We start from the raw sequence: 23,674 nt of genomic DNA, 5'->3' as shown, positions 1-23,674 counted from the left end.
AGGACATCAACTGAGATACACACTAATGGTAGGATAACATTAATCTAAAAAAAATGTAAAGTTGTCCCTGTTCTTAACTAATTAAGCACTACGCCATGAAGGTGTATGGGACAGAGGATTTTCTTGACCTCGGCACTACTGGAGGTGAGTGGCCAGATTCACTCCCAGGGATACAGCCGACGGTACCCATTAGATAGGACGTTGGGTGGACCCCAGATCCGGTTGGCTAGTTTATTGTTTGATTAATTAACAGATTAGTTAATTAGATAGTAATTTAGATAGTTAACTAGTTAGTAAATAGGTCAAATTTCTGGTTAGTTATTTTCCTGGGTGGCTAAGTGGTCTAATTAGCTGGCTTCTAAGTTAGATGTTTGATTACGTGCCTAGTCAGTTGGATATTAGGCTGAACACTTTAAGTAACTGTGACGTCACAGCTCGACGCTTGTTTTTATATGAGACAGCTCTAACGCAATGCACTCTCCGCCCTCTGTTCCAGCTGATCGGGCCCCAGTTCATACAAGCCATCCAGCCATCGCTGGAGGACCGTTGGACAGATGAACTGCATGAAGCCTGGGTACACCTCTTCAAGTACATGGCTTACGTCATGAAGACTTCCATGAGTGAAGAAGAACAGCGGGTTAATGCGCAACAATGAGGCTTGTGGATGAAGAAGTTACGAAGGTCCATTTCGAAACGGAAACCCTCGTTACAGGACATTGGCCAAAGCTCTCACAGTGAAGATCCTTTGGAGTGAACGCGGACAAACAGAGAGACAGACAATGCAAACTCCACAATGCAGGAAATAATGCGTTTTCCTTGGTCTTGACGAAATCACGTGGGTTCGAAGCAATTCTTACCGTCACTACACATTTCTCTAATGCACATTTAAGTATGAAGAGCAGGGATAATTCATTCGGTATAGCGACAGGATAAGGGTGGACGACTGGGGTTCAAACCCGGGTAGAGTCCAGACCGGCACTGGGGTCCACACAGCCTCTCAAGCCCTCTATCCCCAGGGGTAAAAGTGGCGTGACATGAAGGTAACAATTCACCTCCAACTCTTGTGGGGATACGTGATATAATTTTATGGCGTAGTGCTTAATTAGAAAGCACAGGAACAAGTTTTCAGTATAGCATCCAGCTACGGGTTGGACGGCCAAGAGGTCAGATGTCGAGTCCCGGTAGGGACTTAGAATTTTCACTTCTCCATGTCCACCCAACTCCCTATCCCATTCTTTCGACGTTATATAGCCTGGTCACTGACAGCACCGTAAAATAATGGGGAAAAAAATAAAACCAACTCCGTGGCCTGTAGTCCGCAAGCGAACTATACCGACCGAGCGACCGCCGCTTTGTCGGCGAAGTTAGTGCCAACTTTAGCGAAGAGAGGGTATCGCGTGGTCAGCGCAACGAATCCCCACGGCCGTTATTTCCGGTTTTCTAGACCGGAGCCGCTATTTCCTTCAAGTAGCTCCTCAATTTTTCTCACGGGGCTTACTGGACCGCGTTCCAGACCCATTACTTCTCAGAAAATCTGGTAGCGTCTGGAATAGAACCCGGGACCTCTGGGTGTGTAACCAGGAACTCTGATAACTAGACCACAGAGGCGGTCATTTCAATCCCCTTGAGTTGATTATTCTAACAATATTTTGCGAGTACAAATTGTTAATCTCCTCAAGACGAAATTTTCTCTACACTCCCATTACTCCTTCCCGCTAAGGTATAAGTATTCACATGAGTGTCCTTCCATCTATAGCTGGTCTCAAAATTGTCTGTTTTAGTAGGTTTACGATGAAATTCTTATATTCATGTCCAAATAGGCTTCAGAGAGTTACAATGTATCATTGCGTACAATTACGTAACCACCAAATAAAATACTGACTGGAAGTTAAGTTTTAATCCCCTCAAGAGCAGGCCACATCGCTCCACCCTCCGCGCAGCCATGTGATTAGTGCCTGATTCACAGTTTTCGTGTTGCGTGGTGCTTAGCAAAATCTAGAGAACAGAAGTGCATTGTCATTTGAGTGACATCATTGCTCCAAAACGTGTGACCAGCGGTGTGTACCTACCTAAGTTTTCAATACAAAAATACAGGCAAAATTAAAAAGTTAAAGCTACCCTTTTACTTAAACAATTAAGCACTATTCCATGAAGACATATGGGGGAGTGGAGGTATGACTCCATCATTCTTGACCTTGACACTAGTTGGAGGTGAGTGGTTAACTTCAAGTCCCGGCCGATTTACCCTCCGGAATGAATTGGAACCTAAGTATGTCCCAGAGCTGGTCTCGACGCTGTGGAGAAGAGAAATATATTTCCCTTCCCTGGGAATCGAACCCAAGCCGTCCAGCACGTAGCCCTTCGCTATACTGACAGCTATCGGAACTCCTACATAAACACAGGGGACTGAAAAAGAAATTGTGGGAGTGACATCTTTGTGAATGTAATTTTTGTAGTCAGAGTACATATTGTAACCAAGAACATATTGTCACGTGTTATCAGTGACTAAAGACGGGGTTTGGATTAGGTAATCCGATTTATTACCAACCTACAGGCCGTAACTACAAATAATTATTACACTATTGCTGATTTACACAATTTACAATCACGCCACTTTAATCTTCTCAGTATATCTCTACTAGCCTTCACTGTCCGTTTCCTGGCAAAAGATTTATAACGCAGGAAGTACAAAAGTCTCACTAAATTACACACTTCCAACATCGCTGTGCTACAGCACATGTAAAAAACACACTAAGTCTTCTAATTTTTCTTCTGATCACACTGCTGTTTCCTTGGACCTTCGGAACTCAAGTGAAGACAATTCTCATTCCTGTATTCTCTCATATCCTATCGGCACGGATCGCGTACAGAAAGCACAGCCCCTCTATTGTTGCATTGCGCAGATCACACAGAAAACACGTGTGACGTGTCAGACTGCGAGTTCGTTGGTACGTTACCAGTACTCGGTGTGGAGCGGATTACATAGAAAACACAGCCTCATCTATTGTTGCGTGTTGGACCGTGTTAACAGAGCTGTTGTCCGGCAACGCGTCGATCTAATACATTACAATATTATTTCATACAAGTCATCATCCAAAAAAAATGGATATTTGTTGTGTTTTTTAGCCTTCGATTGATTTCACGTGATGGATTTAAGTGCCCCTACAGATGGACATGAGAATGTTAATATACTGGGAAAACGCGATTCCACTAATTTGTAAAGACTTCCTCAGTAATAGAGGGTTGATCTGGTATTGCATGGAGCCGCAGTTGGGTGTTATTTAGTATCGAGGACAATCAGGAGGCAATGCTTCACAGTTTCTTCACAATGGATGTTCGTAAATGATCACATCCCATCACACAATTTGGAAATCTATAAGCCGCTGTCACGTTTCTATGTGCAAGTCTCTATGTGCATATGAAATCATGAATGAACAGACAAAATATTATTTTTAATATAGACGGTGTGTGTCAAAATGCAAAGTTAAGAATCCTACAGTTTGTAAAAAAGGTATAATTATATAAATATATTTTAAGTGTAAATAATATTATTAAAAATGTATATACATCTGCTATGGGAACGAGGTTGTATCGTGTTCAGTTAATGACGTACACCGTTACGTCATCATTAAAAGTTACTCGATTCTGTTTTCAACATATTCCCGGTATATATATACGCCATTGGTAACTCAAGATACTTTTTCCTGGGGAATTTTCTTCCGTAAGGTTGGCTACACAACATAAAACGTAACCTTGTTCGTAGAGTAGATGAATTTTAATATATTAACAATATAATAAGTCGATGTAAGGTTTTTAACTTACATTAGTGGAAAAGTACAAGTTTTGTTGAAAATTTGTTTCTTTATATGTATTGAAATGTATGTTCTACATAAATATTGTATTGAATTATGTACAGATCTGGTACAAGCACCACAGAAAAAAAAAAGGTGCTTCTTAAAGCCTGAAAGGTTGAAATTCAGGGTGTGCTTACGATTCATTACGCGAACGTGACCAGAAAGAATTGTTATGTATTGTTATGATAAAGAATGCTGCCGAAAATTTGACAAATTATGAACTTTTTAACCAATTTTAGATACATCCGAACAGTGTAAAGATTCTGTTCCTTACATTCGATTCTTATTGTTTAATTATATGCAAAACCGTAGGACTTATGGAGAAAATGTATTACACTATTCCTCCAAAAAATATTCAGCGGGTTGCTTTAGAAAGGGGGGCAGAAATGTATGTAGGTTTTCATGTAAACTCTGCGTTATTTCTGATCGATATCAACTAAATGTCCTCACACGAGTTGCACTGAAATAGAGCTATTACTTTCTTATCGGGTGTAAAGCAGCTGGGGCGTGAAGCTGACCACTCACCTCCGTACAGTGCCGAGATCAAGAAAATGTGGATCTATATATCCACTCCCCCATACGCCTCCATGACGTAGTGCTTAATTCGTTGAGCACAGGGGCAATTTTTTGTTTAGCTGTACCAACTTTGTTACTTGAACAATAAATACCGGTATTAGAAACAGCACATAATATCTCTTTCTTGTCAACAGTTTTGGAACTGTACAGTGAAATAACCATCTGGGAAGCCTTTCGGAATGGGACACATGTACATATACAATTTCGCTTAGAATGACCGATACTATGACCTCCCAGAATATTGTCCTTTGCTCCTGGGACACTCTCGTATACAGATGAATTTCCTGAACGGCTACTTCTATAGAACACAAAATTCATGTTCATGTTTGCAGGAGGGTCGCCAATGTATGTGTTCTTTGTTACACGATTGTATCTAAAATACAAAGGCATTCAATACCGGTCGATAGACAGCAAACGAATGACGGCTCATTTACAAGAAGAGGAGGCATAGCTCCAAGCTGCTTGTTGCCCACAGAGTCATCAGAAATTGTGTTGTCCTTTGACCAGATGTTTACATCCATCTTGAATTGCGACTAAACCGAACACAACATTTATAATAAGCAAAACAACCTGGAATTAAGGTAATATGTCCCTATGAAACATCAGTATTCTCTATCAGACTACAGGACGTCACATCCCAGAAGAGTACAATCTTAACAGTAGCCGCCAACATAAACCTCATTCAGAAATTAAGTTTTAGAGAGGAACCGGAAGACTGGTGGAAATTTTTACTTTCTCAGAGAACGTTAAAATTCCTTTATGATCCTGATAAGTACGCCGTCTCTGTGGTCTAGTGGCCAGAGTTCCTGGCTACAGATCCAGCGATCCGGGTTCCATTTCCGGTGCTACAAGATTTTCTAAGAAGTAGTGGGTCTGGAACGGGGTTCATTCAGCCTCGTGAGGATAATTGAGGAGGTATTTCAAGGAAATGGCGGCTCCGGTCTAGAAAACAGAAATTAACGGCCGTGGGGACTCCTTGCGCTGACCAAGTGACACCCTCTATCCGCTACAGTTGGTACTAACTTCGCCGACAAACGGCGGTCACTCGGTCGGTATAGTTCGCTTGTTTGTGTCACTCGGTCGGTATAGTTCGCTTGTTTGTTTGTTTTCCCTAAGAAGTAAGCATGGATAAAAGGTTCATAATTATAAGAGATAATTTATTTTTTAATGGTGTAAGAATTTATAGGAGTAACGAATATATATTATTGAAATGTCCTGTTTTGAGGATTCTGTAAAAGTTATCCCGAAATAGAACCCCTTGATGTGACCTAATTTGAAACTGCTTTTAATATACTGTTAGTATGTAGGTATAATAATTTTACAGCGCATTTGCACTCGTAACATTTTCATGTCGCCAAAATAAGCTGTCGAAATGTTGAAGAATATCTAAAATAGAACAAGTCCTCATGGGATTATCTGTATAAGGACAATAAATCCTTACATTGTCCTTAGGTTTTCGATGATGGCGTCTGATGTATAACTTCAGCCTAGAATGTTCAAGATTTTCCGATGTTTCGGCATAAGTTACACAGGTTCTGTCTTCCGAAATTTCGGACCTATTTCGTCACATTTCTTCATGACCACCCAGTGTCGAAAATAAAATAGTTCAATCATTTCTTTTCCTCGATTACGTGGTCACACTCGGACGGATAGCATTCCACGGTTCAGTTCTTGGATTCAGCCTTCACTTCTCACACACACGCTCTACTGCCAGATAAGTGTTTCCAAAAACCACAAGGATATTAACCCTGAAGACGGCAACTTCAACGTTTGCTAAGACGCTGGAAAAATTATAATATTCTAAGAAATATATTCCCGAAGACTTATATCACACATTAGCCCTTAAATTGAAGAAAACAGTCTTCCGGCATGTGGTACCGTGTAGATGTGGTGTTAACCGACGTTTCGGAGGAACGTATCGCCTCCATCTTCAAGATACAAGGAAAAATAAGAAATCCGCAAGCGAAGAGACCGTGATAACCGGTACAAGCAGACTGGTCTGGTCTACACGGTGCCACGTCCCAGAAGACTGCTTTCTTCATAGTCACCGCCGTGAAAACCTCAAATCTTAGAAAGTCCTTAAATTGTTTAAGCCAAAGTAAATGCTTTTGTACATGCTTCTACCTTGTCCACTTTGTGATACTGTCTCAGTGGCTTAGGCTAGGATGAATTAATTGGAAGTGATATTATGTTAAGTTGATGTAATCCAAGGCAATTTAGGATATATTGTTGTTTGTTTTGACACGTCATAAAGGCTATAAGAGGGAATATAAATCTGAGTATGCAGTCTTCAGAAATGTACGCTACATTTATGTAACGATGAGAACTATGTATGGTTAACAAAATATCCTAACCAGAATGTTAATGTGAGCATATCAATAAATCCATATTACAGCCTGCATACCATCAATTGTATTATACATTCTTGATTTATATCCATAATAACAAATGTCCACTATTATTGACCTCGATACAAGATGGAGATAAATCAGTTTGATGCTTTGGCCGCTTTATCCCGAGGGAAAGGGCTCCCAGTACCCACTGAATTGGGCTCCAGAGCCGGTCTGGATACCGTGGAAAAGAGAAGAATTATTTGCTTATGCCGGGAATCGAACCTCGGCCGTCCAGCCAGTAGCCCGTCGCTATTTCACCTGAGCTATGCTAGCTCCTGATGGTTTGCATAAACTAATTAAATTAAATAAAATATAGAGTATATAAAACTGGATAAATTTTTATTTAATCGAAATATTTTCGATGTAGATTACATTTAAACAAAAGCAAGAAAAATTAGACAACCTCTTTGTTGGTTTCGTCCCTTTTCACTTCAAGACCTTCACTTCACGTCAGCTACACCACGAGGCCATATAATTAAATATCCGGTCCGTTGTCTTCATGTCAAGAGCCTCTCTTTTGTTGATTTTATATGCCTGCAAATAGCTACAGGAGTTCTTCACTCATGCAGTTAGCATTTTAATAATTTCTACAAGGAAATCGTGGAATGGGAAGGAATTGTGTGCGCTCATTAAACGAAGTCACTGCAGCTCACTCAGCCTGAAACGCTTGGAAGCACCTCTCTTTCTTCCTGCAGCATCCGTGGCGCCACGGGCCACTCAGCTCCGCAATTCAGAGTAGTCGACCGCATGAACCGTGGTGTGAAGTTCGCCGACCGGGTGGGCTCGCTCAGATCTTACTCTCTTATCTACCGTAACCGGGAGGTGCTCGATTCCTGTCTCTGTTGGAACACCGGTTATCCTGAGACTTGTCGTGGTTCTCCTCAATGCCTCCACTTACTTACGGGGATAATTCTTTGATTAAGCCACGATCGCTTCATCACAGACAAAGGATATTTGAGAACAGGTTGTTGAGAAGAATACTTAGATTGACGAGAAATGATATACGTTGAAGTGTAAGATATCCCTGTAACAGGCCGTAGAGGGCCGTACGGTTGTGAGACGTCGAGGCTCTCACATTTTCTAGACACGCGGTTCATAGATTGCGGTGAGGTTGTCAGCCCTACGCGCCTGCCGCCCTTTACCCCCAACGAAGATTCCTGGTACTCATTTCTCTTAAGAGGCTCAATCGACTCCAGGGACATAGTGGGGCTGGAAGGATTAGATCAATTAAAGAAATCCAATAACTTCATCCGGAATTGAACCAGCAACCTTCTGGCTTGTAGCATAATGCCCAAACTAAAGTACAACATGCCTCACCATGACCTTATATTCGAAATATAATTCATGTCACAAGTTCCTGTATTAATAACTCTGAAACTTGAGTGCTAACAGGTTTATAACAATGTTATATTTTAGCGTCCTGTTGCACTGATTCATGTCCATGATGTGTATTTTTGCTAACCGTCTTACAATGCACACAATTTCACGAATCCTGAAAGGTTTTAGTATTTAGACTTTATTGTTATACATGACGAATACGCATTTTAGTCATTTTATGATGGAGAAGTGATGGCATGCACTACAGTAGTTTGACGTGGATAGAGACACACCTGAAGATGACACATTAGTGCCGAAACATGTAGTGTAAAAGTGAATAGAAAGGTGAAATTGTGTGCATTGTAAGACGGTTAGCAAAAATACACATCATGGACAGGCTTATAACAGTTTACTTATCTTCACGAGAAGCACAAGTTCAAGTATCTGAGTGAGGATTCCGCACTCAAAGAACCTAGAGTTGAAGATCTTATTTTGGCCTGACAGGGAGGAAGTAACTGGAGACTGCAAGCTTCACAATTGCGCACCCAATTCTCTCCGAAAATTATTAGGGTAATTAAATAAGAAGGGAAGAGATTAGCATGACATGTAGCACATATGACAGAGAAGAGAGATACATGTAAAATTTTGACAGGAGAACTTTAAGATAGAGATTACTTGAAGACCTAGGCGTAAATAAGTGGAATATATATATATATATATATTTAAATTGATATTAAAGACGTAGAATAGATGGGTATGGACTGGATTCAGCCGGCTCAGAATAGTAATAAATAGAGAATTTTCATGAATTCCGTTATAAACAATGAATTGCACAAAATTATGATAATTTCTTATCAGTCTAAGCAACAATTAGCTTTTCATTTCATGCAGCCTGTTGTGTTACAATATATAACTTCATTTTTCCGCCACAACACAACAACTAAGGAGTATCAAGGTCGATACTTGTGGCGGAAAAATAAAGTTATAAACAATTAGCTTCTCAAGAAAAATTCTGTTCAGAGCAGTTAATTAATTACACTGTGGGGCCCATTTAAATTAAGAATTGTTCAGTTTATCCCAGTGTTTCATCTCGTATAGATGTACAAAGAGACTTGAAAGGTGACGCGCCTCAAAAGACGCATGCGCACGCTCACACGCACAAACTAACAAAATCAAGAAAATATAAAATGGAAGAAACGTAATTTTTAGCGAAATTACTGATTTGTCTGGAATTGTAATCCAATATACTGTATCTGATTTCGGTAATACTTCCAAGACATAAAAGGTACGCATCGCTGAATCAGAAAATAAGCCATAGATGAAAACTATCGACCAGTTCTTATTCTCCTTAGCTGATCAGGGAATATAACGAGTCATAAGGGAAAAGAAGATTTTTCAAGAGGGAGGAGGAAAAGTTTGAAAGAAAAGAGAAAAATCCCAACATGTTCCGCAGGGACGCTAACTCATTACAACTGAGGGGGAAACACAATTGCCAAGATCAATGTCTATGTGTTGCCGATACACAAACTCTGATCAAGAAATCCATCAGCGTGAAGAGCGCTGTCTTCAGGGATGAAACGACAATTGTTAGTTCACCCTTTTTTCAGAGACACACGCGGTAGCGTAGTTAATAGAAGCTGGTAGCTGATGCACGGGGATAGTTCGGGAACCTAGAGTAACGGGAATGTCCGCACATTGGAAGCCGATACCGAGCAACGACTGACAAAGGCACAGCAGACTGATAATACTCAGTACGTGCTGTGGTGAACTACAGAGAGTGTGAATTGGCGACAGCGCTGTAGTTGCTTGTAGTTACGGTCTGCAGGTGGTCAATAAATCTAATTACCAATGCAAACCCCGTCTATAGTTACTCATACATGCGACAATATATGTATCCTGACCGTGTACATAGTCTGGCCAGAAAGCAGGATGGGTTCCGGAGCGGGGGGGGGACCTATGTGTCTGTCTACTCCGAATTTTAAAAAAATCACAGTAGAAAAAGGAAGGAATATTAACAAATACCAATAAAGGTAATGTTGTCTTGGGCTTAATGAAGTGCCACACAGTCAAGACATATGGGGAGAGGGGGTACAGATGGAGGTAACTGGTCAGCTTCACTCCACGGCCGCTTTACCCCCGAGAACCAGCCCCAGTATCAATTATATAAGGCCCCAGAGTCGGTCTAGATGCTGTGGAAGAGAGAAAAGTAAATATCTTGTCTCTGCCGGGAATCGAACCCCGGCCATCCTGCCCTAAGCTCGTCGCTATGTCGTCTCAGCTATCCCTTCTTCCAACAGTTATACCTATAAGGTAAAACTGTCCCTGTACTTAACTAATTAAGCATTACGCCGTGAAGGTATATAAGGGAGTTGATGTATAGATCAACGTTTTCTTGACCTAGGCACTAGTTGGAGGTGAGTGGTCAGTTTCACTCCCCAGCAGCTTTAACATCGGGGAAAGAGCCCCCAGTACCCGCTGGGTAGAATGTTGGGTGATCCCTAGAGCCGGTCTGGAGAACGTGGAGAAGAGAAAATTCTTGACCCTACCGGAACTCAAACTCCGATCCCTCGATCATCCAGCCCGTAGTCAGTCGCTATACTGTCTGAGCTATCCAGGCTTCCAGCATCTGTACATATGCTCAAATCATTTTTAAGACGAATTTCTGGGAAGAAATAATCGTCCACTTTCCTTTTATATGACACGGACAACATAGAAAACGCCTGGAAATAAATTCCTAGTTGTTCTCTTGCGACGTTATGTGCTGAACGGACGCAGTGAGCCGTTAAACAAGACTATTCTTGCCGAACGAATACAAATTAAGTGCGTTAACCTTTCCTATATTCCTTCTTCTAGAATCCTGCCTTGGTGAAAGCTATTACAGATTTTTATTGCCACGAACAGTTTCTTCGCAGCAAACTACTACTGCTGAGTTACGGAGCCCCAGAGAGTAGCAGCTCTCTATGGAGATGTACTGCGGGACGTCAATACAAGGGGCTGTCGAGTTGGGAATGCGAACAAGAAACGGAATCGCTGTGAGATGCTGATCTAGCGAACAACTCATGAGGAAATGCCCACTGCATAATCTAACAGCACTAACAATTACATTATCTCTCTGCTTTTCACGATGCCGCATATGCGAAAGCAGTTTTGGGTCTATAGTCGAGCGGTGAATTTAGCCAGTCTTCTGACAAGTACAAAGCTGAGAAATGATGTGGCCTATAAGCTGTATAATACATACATCTGATGTGTTCGGTTAAACAGCGATAACTTCTTAATTATTTGAGGCGTTAAGCCATGTGTTTTGTGATGAGTACAGTACTCCTGTTTATCAGTCAACGATTATGAACATGGAGACGGTGCGAAACACTGTTTGTTATATCCGACGAGTATAAAGTAAAAAGGAAATGAATTCATTATATTTTCTTTGTAAAATATGCCAAATATTGGCACAATGCGCCAAGTGGATTCAGTCTGACGCCACCCCAAGAAATTAAAAGAACTATTGTACAAATTTGGTATTCAAAATATTGTCACGTGTCCGGGTATCCGTGACAAATAACTAATGGTTTGCGTCTTAGACGAAGCTGTTTTATTGGAAAATTACATTTACAATCCCTACAATTACTCTGATATAAATTCTTCCAGACAATTTTAACTGAATAGCCCATCGTCTCTGATCTGACCTCTGACCTGCTCCTCTCTTATCTTTGCTCACACTTCTCTCATCTGATTTCATTATATCTGGTGTAATCTCCCTGAGGTAGGGTCTTGGCGTACCGAATAGCAGACACCTTGCCGAATTATTCAGTTTCCTTGCTGTCATGCAAATAACTTTCTTGTTCCTACGAGAATACATGTTTACCTAGTCGTTGACTTGCAATGGACGCTGTTGTTGTCATTTATTGCCTCAAACAATTCGGTACTTAGTAATTACTAGCTGTTGACTAGCAATGGCCGCTGGTTGTCACGTACCGTCTTGACAATGCGCCACCTAGGAAGTGACAGTTCTCTATAAAGTGGGTTCACCTGTCACAATATTATAACTGAAACTCACGCCCTATATTAATCACACATACTTCGAAGCATAATTTAACCCATCACACCATGAGAACGAAGCAATTTATGAGCAAGGCTGAGCCATAACTCAAGCGGTTAGCTACTGGCTTCCCACTGACGCGGCCCGGGTTCGGACTTGGTCTGGCCATGTGGGATTTCTGGTACACAAAATGGCGCTGGGGCAGATTTTCTCTGAGTATTTCGGTTTCCCCTGTCAGTTCTTATTGCACCAATTACTCCACAGTCATCATGATATATCATCTGGGACTGGTAGAATAGGCCAATTAGTGGCCGACGTACCAAGCGGACTCAGTCTCACCCCACTAAGAATAATAATAAAAAATACGGTCGCAATATTGATACGACTCTACATTGTGTATTGCGGTGTAGAGCTTCTTAAAATCAAATTGGGGTTGCCTGCTAAGAATGGAGTGGCTTCTCAAGTGGCCACATGTGTTTCTCGCCCCAGAGGGTTATAAATCAAATCGAATTCCGGTCGCATTTCCTGGTCCCCAGGAGATCTCTACATGAACATGGAATCACTTCGAGGTATACTCTTCAAACAGTTGGCATTTCTATCTCTGTTTCTCCTCTGTTCGTGGAACAAAGTAATTCAAGCGAGAATTCAGCAAGTCTAAACTCATGAAAACGCTATAAAACCGTGAGCCATTCCTTGCACAACCAAATGAAGGGGTGGAAACTTTAGGTTGAAAACCATTACGTATACGGAGTAATGATAGGGGAAGGGAGAGGGGTGGAGGTATATGTTATCTCTGTCACAAAAACATAAAATTTCTGAAGAAAAAACAACACTTTCATTTTAACTATACTTATTCAGAAGTGAAGAATTCAGAGCAATGTCAGGTACTGACAGAGGATGGAGGTATCTTAATCTCTGTCCCAAAAACATCGACTGCCTGAACACAAATTCCTATCTAAACAATAGCAAAAACTGGACCGTCTGCACAACAATAATATCTACAAAATACTAAAGTACCGACGTTTGTTTCATTTTCTGGTGTATTGCTAGGTTATATTTACAAAAAGTGTATTCGCTATTAAAAACAAAACCAAATTGTAAAATATGGATCTATATTAAGGCAACTCAATTCAAGAATTTAAATTGATATTCTTTTGACTACCCTGATGATATACTAGGAAAGGTCGAAACATGCAGCGCAACACGTATGTAAAGTTGTTCCTGTGCTTAACTAATTAAGCACTACACAATGAAGGAGTATGGAGGAATTGATGTATAGACCCACATTTTCTTGACCTTGACACTACTTGGAGGTGAGTAGTCAGCTTCACGCCCCAGCCGCTTTATCCATTGGATAGGAGGTTGGGTGGACCCCAGAGCCGGTCTGGGCGACTTGGAGAAGAGAAAGTTGTTGACCCTACCGGGACTCGAACTCGACCCCTCGGTCGTCCAGCCCGTAGTCAGTCACTATACCGACAATCCTGTACAATTATTATTAATAATAATAATAAAACAAATGTCAATACAATAGTATCTATTTGTCTTTATTTTGTGGATATTATTGTTGTGTAGAAGACATTTTTCATGTTATTGTACAACACACAACAGGATGCATACCATAAACATCTTATTGAAACATCTCTACTATTTGAGAATATTGCGAATTCAAAGCAATCATAGCTAAGGCATCATGTAAGCAAACTATTCATCTTACAAAGCAATTCCTGTTTCAGTCCTTATGAATTTTAAGTAATAACAGCTTGAGAGGAATGCATACAATGTACATGCTGTCTCTGTTCCAAAAACATCTATTCTCTCCACATAAACATTTCTTTTTAAATTAATGATAGGCAAGAAACAATAACAGAAGTTGTCTCTCTTCCAAGTACATTAAATTCCTACATACACAGACTCGTTAGCCGTGATAGTGTAGTCGGTATAGCGACTGACTGCAAGCTGAACGACCGAGGAGTCGGAATTCGAGTCCCGGTAGGGTCGACAATTGTTTCTTTTCTACGGCGTTCAGACGGGTTCAGTGGCCCACTAAGCCTCCTAACCAATGGAAATCGGGAGAAATGCGGCCGGGGCGTGAAGCTGGCAACTCACCATCAACTAGTGACGAGGTCAAGAATACGTGGCTCTATACATCCACTCCCCCGTACACCTTCATGGCGTAGTGCTTAATTAATTAAGCACAGGCACAACTTTTACTCCAAAAAGTGCAACACATTAGGTACAAGTATTTGTGTTATGTTTGATCCAATAAGATCAAATACCTGCACACAGAAGCATGCGAAAATGTCGTGTAATATTTCAGAGCTTAGAAATTCAAAGTAACGACACGGTGAAATTGTGGAGTGGAGACTTATCTTTGTCCCTGCTCTAAGAAAATCAATTATCTCTATATAGACTCATTTCAAAGTATCAGTTCTTGTTTCACAATTTACTCATATTTCAAATCCTATACCTATGTAGATATGTAACTACAAATAAACCTAGACAAATCAATTTACATCCAAGTAAAAGACTGCTATAAGATAAAAAAAAAGGTAAAGCTATCCCTATAACAGACGGTGGAGGCCCGTCGGGTTGTGAAACGTCGAGGCTCCCACATTTTCTAGACAATCGGCTCACAGATGGCGGTAAGGTTGTCGCCGGCCGCCCTTTACCCTTCAAGAATATTCCTGGTACCCCAGGGCCATAGTGCGGCTGGAAGGATTAGATAAATTGAGAAAATCCGCCTCATCGGGACTCGAACCCGCGACCTTCCGGCTTGCAGCTACAGCGAAATGAATACGAATTTACGACATCTCAATCTAAAATCTTCCGAATCATAAGTTATCTTCAGGAATGAGCAGCATTCCACTTCCGGGTAGGCATGACAGTAGATTCTAAGCCTCTTTTTGTGTCTCTCTCTAGCGAATTCTCGTTGCAATTTCAGTTAACTTCAGACATGTTTCCACTTCATTTAATCTACGTCGGAGCAGAGATTCATAACATTCTTCTCCCGACAAAACAGCGAAAGTAAGATATCTTGCATTCAATCCACTTCCTGCCTATTTTCTTTTTCCTCCGCATACCTTCCATAATCTTGATTACGAAGGGTATAAGTTCACTAAAATATACTATACAGGGTGTGTCATTTAAGTTGTAACCCGAAGAACAATTACAAACCATGATATATAAATGAAATCATAAGTTATTCCGTCATGTAATCTACTTTTCGATCTTTCCTCTTATGACATGAATAGGTGTCACCATGGTTCGTAGGCTGTTGTCGTCTTCAGTTACATAAATCCTCTGCTGGTACGAGCAGGATGCATTCACGAGGCTAGTGTATGTATATTCTCGAACACAATTTCATATCTACATTATCTGCTGCTATATGTGAGCATTTCTCAATGCGTACCCTGACAAGGAGGAACCTAATAAGACAACAGTAGAACTATTGTTAACAAAACTTCAGAACAGAAGGAATGTTTACAACGGACATGTCGGAAGTCTAATATTTTTGACAGATGATGTGCTATGAAGCGTTTATGAAACACGGTGTACATAAGGTCTGAGATTCTCACAGAGGTGGTTATGAAGAGCTATGCAGTCAGTAGAAAGCCCACTCTGCTTGCTACACCTGTTTTATGCTGATTTCCTGCTTGATTTATTTCTCAAATCTCAAGACTGAGGCGACATACTCCTCCGAAACGCTGGTTGTCTTACATGGAACTAGGCAGAGTTATATCTCATGTGACAGAAACCTTCATACACTGTTGAAATTTTGGTTACGTTTCAAATAGCACATTCTGTAGAAATGTTATTAAGAGAGGTATCGGGCTATTTGCTTCATTGTACAGAACAGGCGTAAAGCTTTAATGGTGTTTGAAAGAGATAAATGTCTATTTACTTCTGACATAATCCCAGATGGATATAATTTGACCTAAGCTCTTCTTACCCAGCATTACTATCTGTTCCGTCATGCAGAAGCGGTGTAAAACCGAAGGCAGCCCCACTGGGAATACAAAATTCGTTCCCTTTCTATAGAATACAGTTTATTTATCTCCAAAATTTCGTCACAATTAATAAGAAAAAATCCAAACACTGTTTCCGAAACCTGTCCTGGGGTCGCAATTTTCAAAACGAGAGACAAAGAAACAACCATTTCAATATAACGTCAACCGTCACAGTGATTGCAGTATCAACGTCAGTGTGAGATCACAAAATTTTCAACCACGCCAGCGCTGGCCCATGTACATCTGAGGCAGATCGATGTTCGGGGGAACATATCGTCTCCAGCTTCAGGAACAAACAGTAAGCCAAGTGAAAATAAACGAGTGTAAGAAGGTAGCAAACAGTTGATCACAGTTTTCCGTATGATTCTGCTGGTTTCCTTCTTGGCTTATCTTCAACGTATGTAGGCTATATATTCCTCCGAAACGTCGGTTTTTATCCAAATTGCATGCCGTTAAAACCCAGACCACCGCATTATTCATAGTCGCCGCTGCTAATATCAAGAAAATACAAAAAGTTGACTTCCCACCATAGCCCTTCAGGATGACGTCACAGTATATACGAACAGCATGTGTACACCAGAGCAATCTGCCATTTATCTGTGAGTTTGAGTTACAGACACGTTTCTAACGGTGCGAACTGGAAGCCGTACATTATCACAGACAGGCAACAGATACCCACACCACCCACCACGTAGAGTGAGGGCCCTAAATTGCACTCAAACGAGGTTTGACTTGATTTGCACTGTAAATGGAGAAGGTGGGTTCGGCAGTTCACTTTCTATAAACAAAGCAATGGATGAAACATAACCACAAGGCGCAGGACCGGTACTGACGATGTAAAGCAAACACGCGGTTCCAAGCCGAACTCCCAGAGCTTTGTTCCCTGTTGCACAGATATCTGCGCCGACAGATATCTGGTTATCTTCTCGCTGGTTACTTTATGACGCTGTTTCGTGAGCCGGGATAGCTCAGTCGGTAGAGCGACTGGCTACGGGCTGGAAGACCGAGGTGTCGGAGTTCGGGTCTAGGTAGAGTCAAGAATTTTCAATTTTCCATATCGTCCAGACTGGCTCTGGGGTTCACCCAGGCTCCAGTCCAGTGGGTACTGGGGGCACTTTCTCAGGGTTAAAGCGGCTAGGGCGTGAAGCTGACCACTGACTTCCAACTAGTACTGAGGACAAGTAAATGTGGATCTATACATCTACTATCCCCATACGCCTTCATGGCGTAGTGTTTAATTAGTTAAGCATAGGGACAGCTTTATCTTATATCTATGTTATATGTACCGACTGGTGGGACGAGAGAGGGCCTCATAGCTTCTTAGTTTCACTCACTACTTCTCTGTTTCCTCTGTTCCTCTCCTTTCTTTCGTCTTTTCACCCTTCATCTCTTCCTTCCAACTTCCCTATTTTCACCACTTTTCAGTTTTAATCTTCCTTCTTCTCTTTGTCTCCTTCTGGTTCTCTCTCTTTCTCTCCCCCCTAATCAATCTGTGTGTATGTGTATGCCTCTTGTCGTTGCTAAGCAACGGCTCTGTAAAAATGTATCACTCCTTTCATTGCCATGCAACGGCTCGATAAACAAGTTCCCGTGGGAAAAAAATAAATGTAACAATAGAAGAATTGTGGGACCCGTGTCTGTGTTTCTGTGTATACCCCTGTCGTTGCTAGGTAACGTTCCCGCGGCAATGAAGTAGTTTTCGAGAAGTCGTATTCTATGCAGTCCGTATCGTATCAAAGGAAAGTAGGCGATTAGTTCTTCTAACAACTTGTCGTTTTGTTTTGTTTTTTAGTTTCTTCGGGTTGGGTGAGACTGAGTCCACTTGCTACGCCGGCCACTAATTGGCCTATTGTACCCGCCTTGGATGATAGTAGAATGTGGAGCATTTAGTGGAATGAGAATTGGCAGGGGAAACCGCAGTACTTGAACACCTGCTCCAGTGCCACCACAAACCCCACATGACTAGACCTGGGATCAAACCTGGACCACCGCGGTGAGAAGCTGTCGACTAACCTCCTCTTCTCTTACTTCTCTTATTTTCATCTTCCGCCTCTTCCTTCCACTCTCCCTTACATTCGCCATTTCTTAATCTCAAACTCTCTTCAATTCTTCACTCATCTCCACTCTCTTTTCTGTCGTTTTTTCTTGCTTCTCCTTTCCTTTCTTCCTTCCGTCTCTTACTTTTTATCAGTTTTATTATTTCTTTATTTCTTTCTTTCTTCCCATCTTGTTTCCTTCTCCCTTCCCTTCCTTCTTCGGCTCTCCGTGGTTCTCTCCAGTGCCGAGTGACACTGCTAAAATAATCAAGCTCAGTCAACATCCCAAGGCGGCAGCGAAAGAGACGCAAGTTAAAGTGCAGGTACCTAGGCCCTTTTACATTACAATCTCTTAGACCCTAACCTTCCGGCCGCCTACGTTGTCCACGGCATACGTTAAGCTTTCAGCTTTATTTTCCATTTTTGGGATTTCATGCGGAAAACACCATTTCACAGCTGGAGAAAGGGAAGGGGTGAATTTGTGTGGTGCGGAGGATGTCTCAGCCACATCAATAACCCCGCCGTCCTCGCTTGGTGGTAGCTCCTTCCTCGTCAGATTCATCCTATTCAGGTCCGCATTCCACGGGAGTAGGTCCTGCAGGAATCCTCACACGGTATACATACTTCAGCGTCGTTAATGTCACATTTTCTGCCTTTCTGGACGTCACATTATTCCACGGTGTGCCCAAGGCACGCGGTAGCGTTGGTGGTTGAGGCACTAAGTTACAACCCGGAAGGTCGCTGGTACGATTCCCGGTGATATAATTTGAATTTTCAATTGACTTAATCATTCCAGTCGCATTATGGTCATGGCATCGACTCAGCCTCTAACAGAAATGAGTACCAGGAATCTTCTTGGGAGTAAAGAGCGGTCAGCGCGTTATGCTGACCTCACCCTCATCTGTGAGCCGACTGTCTAAAAAATGTGGGAACCTCGATGTCTCACAACCCTATGGGCCTCCGCGGCCTGCTACAGGGATATCTTTATCTTTTTAATAATTTGTAACCTGGTGTGTTGCATTATGTCCCCTATACAAGACGAAAAGTAACAGACTGCAGGATTATACATTCAACAACACACAATTTCCATTTAGTTATCCCTTCATTTATTTAAGTATTTATTTACTGTTAATTTAACAAGGAACCAGGATAGCTCAGTCGGTATAGCTATGGGCTGGAGAGCCGAGATTCGATTCCCGGCAGGGGGCAAGAGATTTTTCTCTTCTCCACAGCGTCCAAACCGACTCTGAGGACCACCCAGTCTATTATTTAATGGATGACGGAGGCGCTTTCGCCGGGGTAAAGCAGTCGGAGCGTGAAGCTGATCACTCACATCCACCTAGTGCCGAGGTCAAGAATGGTAGAGCTATACCTCCACTCCCCCATACGTCTTCATAGCGCGGTGCTTAATTAATTAAGCATAGGGACAACTTTACCTTTACCTTTGCTGTTATTCTAACGAAGCAGTTAGTAACCGAGACAATTTACAGTTGACTGATAACATAATCAGTGACTAATGAACTGGGACGTCAAAGGCAGAGGTCGTGGCCTAAATTGATGTTCTATCGGGTCATAAATACTTACCATATGAAGGAAAACATGTGCCGTACATTCACCTGTCTTTCTGTTTAAGGTTCATCTGACACCACGGCGAGCAGCTCAGACTGCAACGTGCCGAATATAAAACGATTAGTGAATAATGAACTAAAAGTGATGTGCAAAGAAACGACTGCGAACTGTTTCTAGTTTATACCTTGTTTTTTGTACGAAGGGAATGAGTAAAATCACGTTAAACCTCAGTAAATTTAAGCGGTGTCCCTGCTGAGATTCGAAACTTGTACTTCATGAACACAATTTAAAGTTATTATCGCCTGAGCCGACGTGCTTGGTCATGCTCGGGCATGCATGCGCGCGCACGTACACAACTGCTAGGCGAAATCAGGGAAAGAGAAACGAGAGAAGATTGTACTTGTTTTTGTTGCGCAATCCAGTGGGGTGAGGTCCGGTGGTTGAATAGGCCTTGATGCTGTCACTCAGATTAAACCCGCCATTGTACGCGTCGAGCACTTGTTCAGCAAGAACTCCTGCATCTACTTTGCATGATTTAAACCAGACAACGAGGAGGTGGAAGATGAATCCATAAATTTGCAATCCACAAACATAATTCTCATTATTAGAAACGCTTCATCTGGATAAACGTACTGTTAGTTACTACACATCAAGAACATTAGCCCGCCTGCCTATGTCCTGCAATTATGTAACGTCTTCGCGAATATGGAAACGTAAAACGCAGGCTAGAGGAAAAGTTTTCCATGTGCTTAATTAAGCGCCTTACTTTTTTTTGCTAGTGGGGTGGGACTAAGTCCCTTGTACTGCGGCCACTTCTGGCCTATTGTACCAGCCCCAGATGATAGGTGAGTGTGATTGTAGAGCAATTCGTGGAATGAAGATTGGCAGGGGAAACCGAAGTACTCGGAGAATACCTGCCCCAGAGCCACTTGACCAGACCCGGGATCGAACCCGTGCCGCCGCGGTGGGAGGCCAGCGACTAACCGCTTGAGCTATGGCGCGGGCATCTTACTTACTTACTCATGGAGCTGAGCTTTTCTGGAGGAGCCGCCAATTCTGCAGCTACTCAAGAATTTCCCTGCAATTTATGGAACCCGAAGGTTCATTACCATTTTTAAAAAAGACCTCCACTGGTCCCTATCTTGAGCCAGATAAATCCAATCCATACCATCCCGTCATATCTCTCCAAATTACATTTTTGAATTTTCCACCCACCTACGCATTGGTCTTCCCAGTGGTCGCTTTTCCACCAATATCCTCTTCTCCCCCATTCATGCAACATGCCCTGCCCATCTTATCCTCCTTGAGCTCATCATTCTAATTATACTTGGAGAAGAGTACAAGTTATGAAGCTCCTCATTATGCAGTTTTCTGCAACTTCCTGTCCCCGCACCATGAAAATATATGGGGAAGTGGAGGTATAACTCTACGCTTTCTTCACTTGGACACTAGAACGGAGGCCAATGGTCAGCTATACAATGCCCTACAAACAACACACAAGAGTTAATAGGCTTACACCTGTTTCAGGCTACCCGCTTTATCTCTTGCAGGTAACAAATTCTATGCGATGCGTGTCGGGCAAGGACATTAGGCCAAGTGTCTCCTCCAGAGACTGAGTCAGACATAGCCGCAGGGCGAGAGTCAGTCAAACGGGGAAGTTCTAAGATGATGGCCGTACATTTGTCCCTAACATGATGGATGTGATTTAATATCCTAAATCATAAATCCTACTCGTATATTCACAGACGAATACTATACAGAGAAGCTCCAGCGTTTAAACTCTTCATCAAATACCATCAGAGTTATTAAATTATGGAGAATGAGATGGACAGGGCGAGCCATAGAGATAGGGCTTCGGTTCGCGGCAGACACAAGAGATATTTCTCTACGCCACAACGTCCAGACTGGCTCTGAGACCTACCCAACATCCTATGCAATCGGTACCAGAGTAAAATTGGCCAGGACGTGAACCTCGCCACTCATCTCAATCTAGTGCCGAAGTCAAAATTCTTGGAGATACACCTCCACTCCCTTATACGTCTTCATGCCGTGGTGATTTATTAATTAAGCCCAGGGATAACTTTGCCTTTATCTACCTTTATAAGAGATACGATAAACACGTATAATAGTTATGTCGAAAATCCTGAGGAAAAAATCATTCGGGTGACCTTAGGGTAGATGTTAGGATAATATTAAAATGAATCTTAAAGAAATAGTTTATCTGGGTGGGGACTGAATTCATGTGTCTCAGTGTTGGGCTCTTGTGAATATGGTAATGAACCTAATGGTTCCATAAATTACAGTAATTTATTGATGAATTGGGCGACTGTCAGCTTCACAAGAAAGATTCTGCGCCATGGAGTTATGGTCAGATTCTTAAGGTATGTTTCAGCTCTGTCGTTAACAAAAACCTTGTACCTGTTATTTTAACAAGCACGTCGAAAGGCGTAAGTGGTGTACCAAACAAAATATGGAAGGGCCAATTCTAAATTCAGCCTACGAATTTGACAAACTCTAGTAAAATTAATCGTTCTAGGACACTGTTTCTCAAACTTCCGGCAACTGCAGACCACTACATGGGCGATCGGCGTACATGATGACCACCTAGCTACCGTAACATTCCCATTAAACGTAAACATTGAACTTAATTCTATTCATCAATTTAAAGTATTTTTTAAACAATTCAACACATTTTTAAATTATTTTTTTTTTTACTAAATGATAATAAGACTATGTAATAATACGGACAATCTTGCCGACGCGGCAACCAGGAATAGAGTCTGAGGGCTCCGAGAGCCGTCAGGCAGTAAAATATGGTCATGAGTCTCGTGGGAGTCGGAACCGAGAATCACCATGTTGAATAACAGCAGCAAATTCCAAGTCACTCGGTCATTGGACGGTCACAGATCACCAGTGGTCCGCGGACTACAGTTTGAGAAACACGGTTCTAAATGATAACGAAGATGATTTGTTTCGCGTTATGCTAAAGTAAGTTCTACTAACAAATCAGCCACACATACCTTATGTGATTGTGAGGCCATAGCTTATTTAAGATTTCGTTACCTGGGTCAGTTTTTATGGAACCAAATGACTATTATGACACCCCCATAAATAAAGTCCTACATTTCATTCGAATTGTAAGGTTTATAGAGGACTAACCAAAAGGGGAAACACAATAGATCATTGAAGGTCATGGTGCAAGTGCCGGATTTTATGGTCCACCCCTTACACATACATACTCACAAGGTCTAGTACACGTACAAGGAATAATTTTGTAATAAACATGGCGATAACAGCCATCGTGTACATGGTAGCATAATTTAAGTCACGATTATTCTTCATTGTAACGCTTAGTTTAGACAAATGTGAATCTCCAGGATCAAATATCAAATTTAACTTACGGTGTGACTCCTATTTCACTCAGAACACTCCTGCTGCAGCAAAGAAAACCGGTTAATGCTCACCAAGGCACACTAATAAACTACCCGCCTTTCAACGAAGAAAAATACTGTGTGTTTAGTATCTAGTCTCCATCAAAGATGTCACTCGAAATCGTTGCTAATCTGATGCTTCCAAACAAACGACAGTCACAGAAAAAGAAAGATGAGAAACCAGTGAATGGCGGTTCCAGGCGATGTACTACCTCTCTCCCCGCCGCTAACGCCATCATGTCAACAGCTAAAGAAAAATGCAGCCAATTATACTGAGTTTTCTAAGTTTTAAACTCCAGTATAATAAATGAAAGTGCCTTAATATATAAAATGAAGTGTATATGTGAACGTACGTTTGCTAAAATCCAAAGGATTTCATTTCGTCCTTCTCAAAGTGCATTTTCATGGATACCCCCTCAATATATGGATCGTATAAGTGATATTTGTGCATGATT

The 23,674-nt window shown here is 41.7% G+C and overlaps 1 protein-coding gene and 1 long non-coding RNA gene across 2 annotated transcripts in view; one reads left to right on the top strand and one right to left on the bottom strand.

Annotated features, from left to right (window-relative positions):
- LOC111871836 (cytoglobin-2-like) overlaps nt 1-1,328 on the top strand; it is a 126,990-nt gene extending 125,662 nt beyond the window's left edge. The window contains exon 4 of the mRNA XM_023865205.2: nt 497-1,328. Within this exon, the coding sequence (XP_023720973.1) occupies nt 497-655 (159 nt within the window). The 3' untranslated portion in view covers nt 656-1,328. The remainder of the gene's footprint in view (nt 1-496) is intronic.
- Nucleotides 1-23,355, bottom strand: part of LOC117282904 — a 168,425-nt gene extending 145,070 nt beyond the window's left edge. The window contains exon 1 of the long non-coding RNA XR_004513814.1: nt 23,190-23,355. This is a non-coding gene — a long non-coding RNA (uncharacterized LOC117282904). The remainder of the gene's footprint in view (nt 1-23,189) is intronic.
- Between the last annotated feature and the right edge of the window lie 319 nt (nt 23,356-23,674).

Source organism: Cryptotermes secundus, unplaced genomic scaffold, assembly GCF_002891405.2.
Source record: "Cryptotermes secundus unplaced genomic scaffold, Csec_1.0 scaffold1242, whole genome shotgun sequence".
NCBI lineage: Eukaryota > Metazoa > Arthropoda > Insecta > Blattodea > Kalotermitidae > Cryptotermes > Cryptotermes secundus.
Note: the sequence above shows the minus strand (reverse complement) of the source record. Positions and strands in the feature narration are given on the sequence as shown.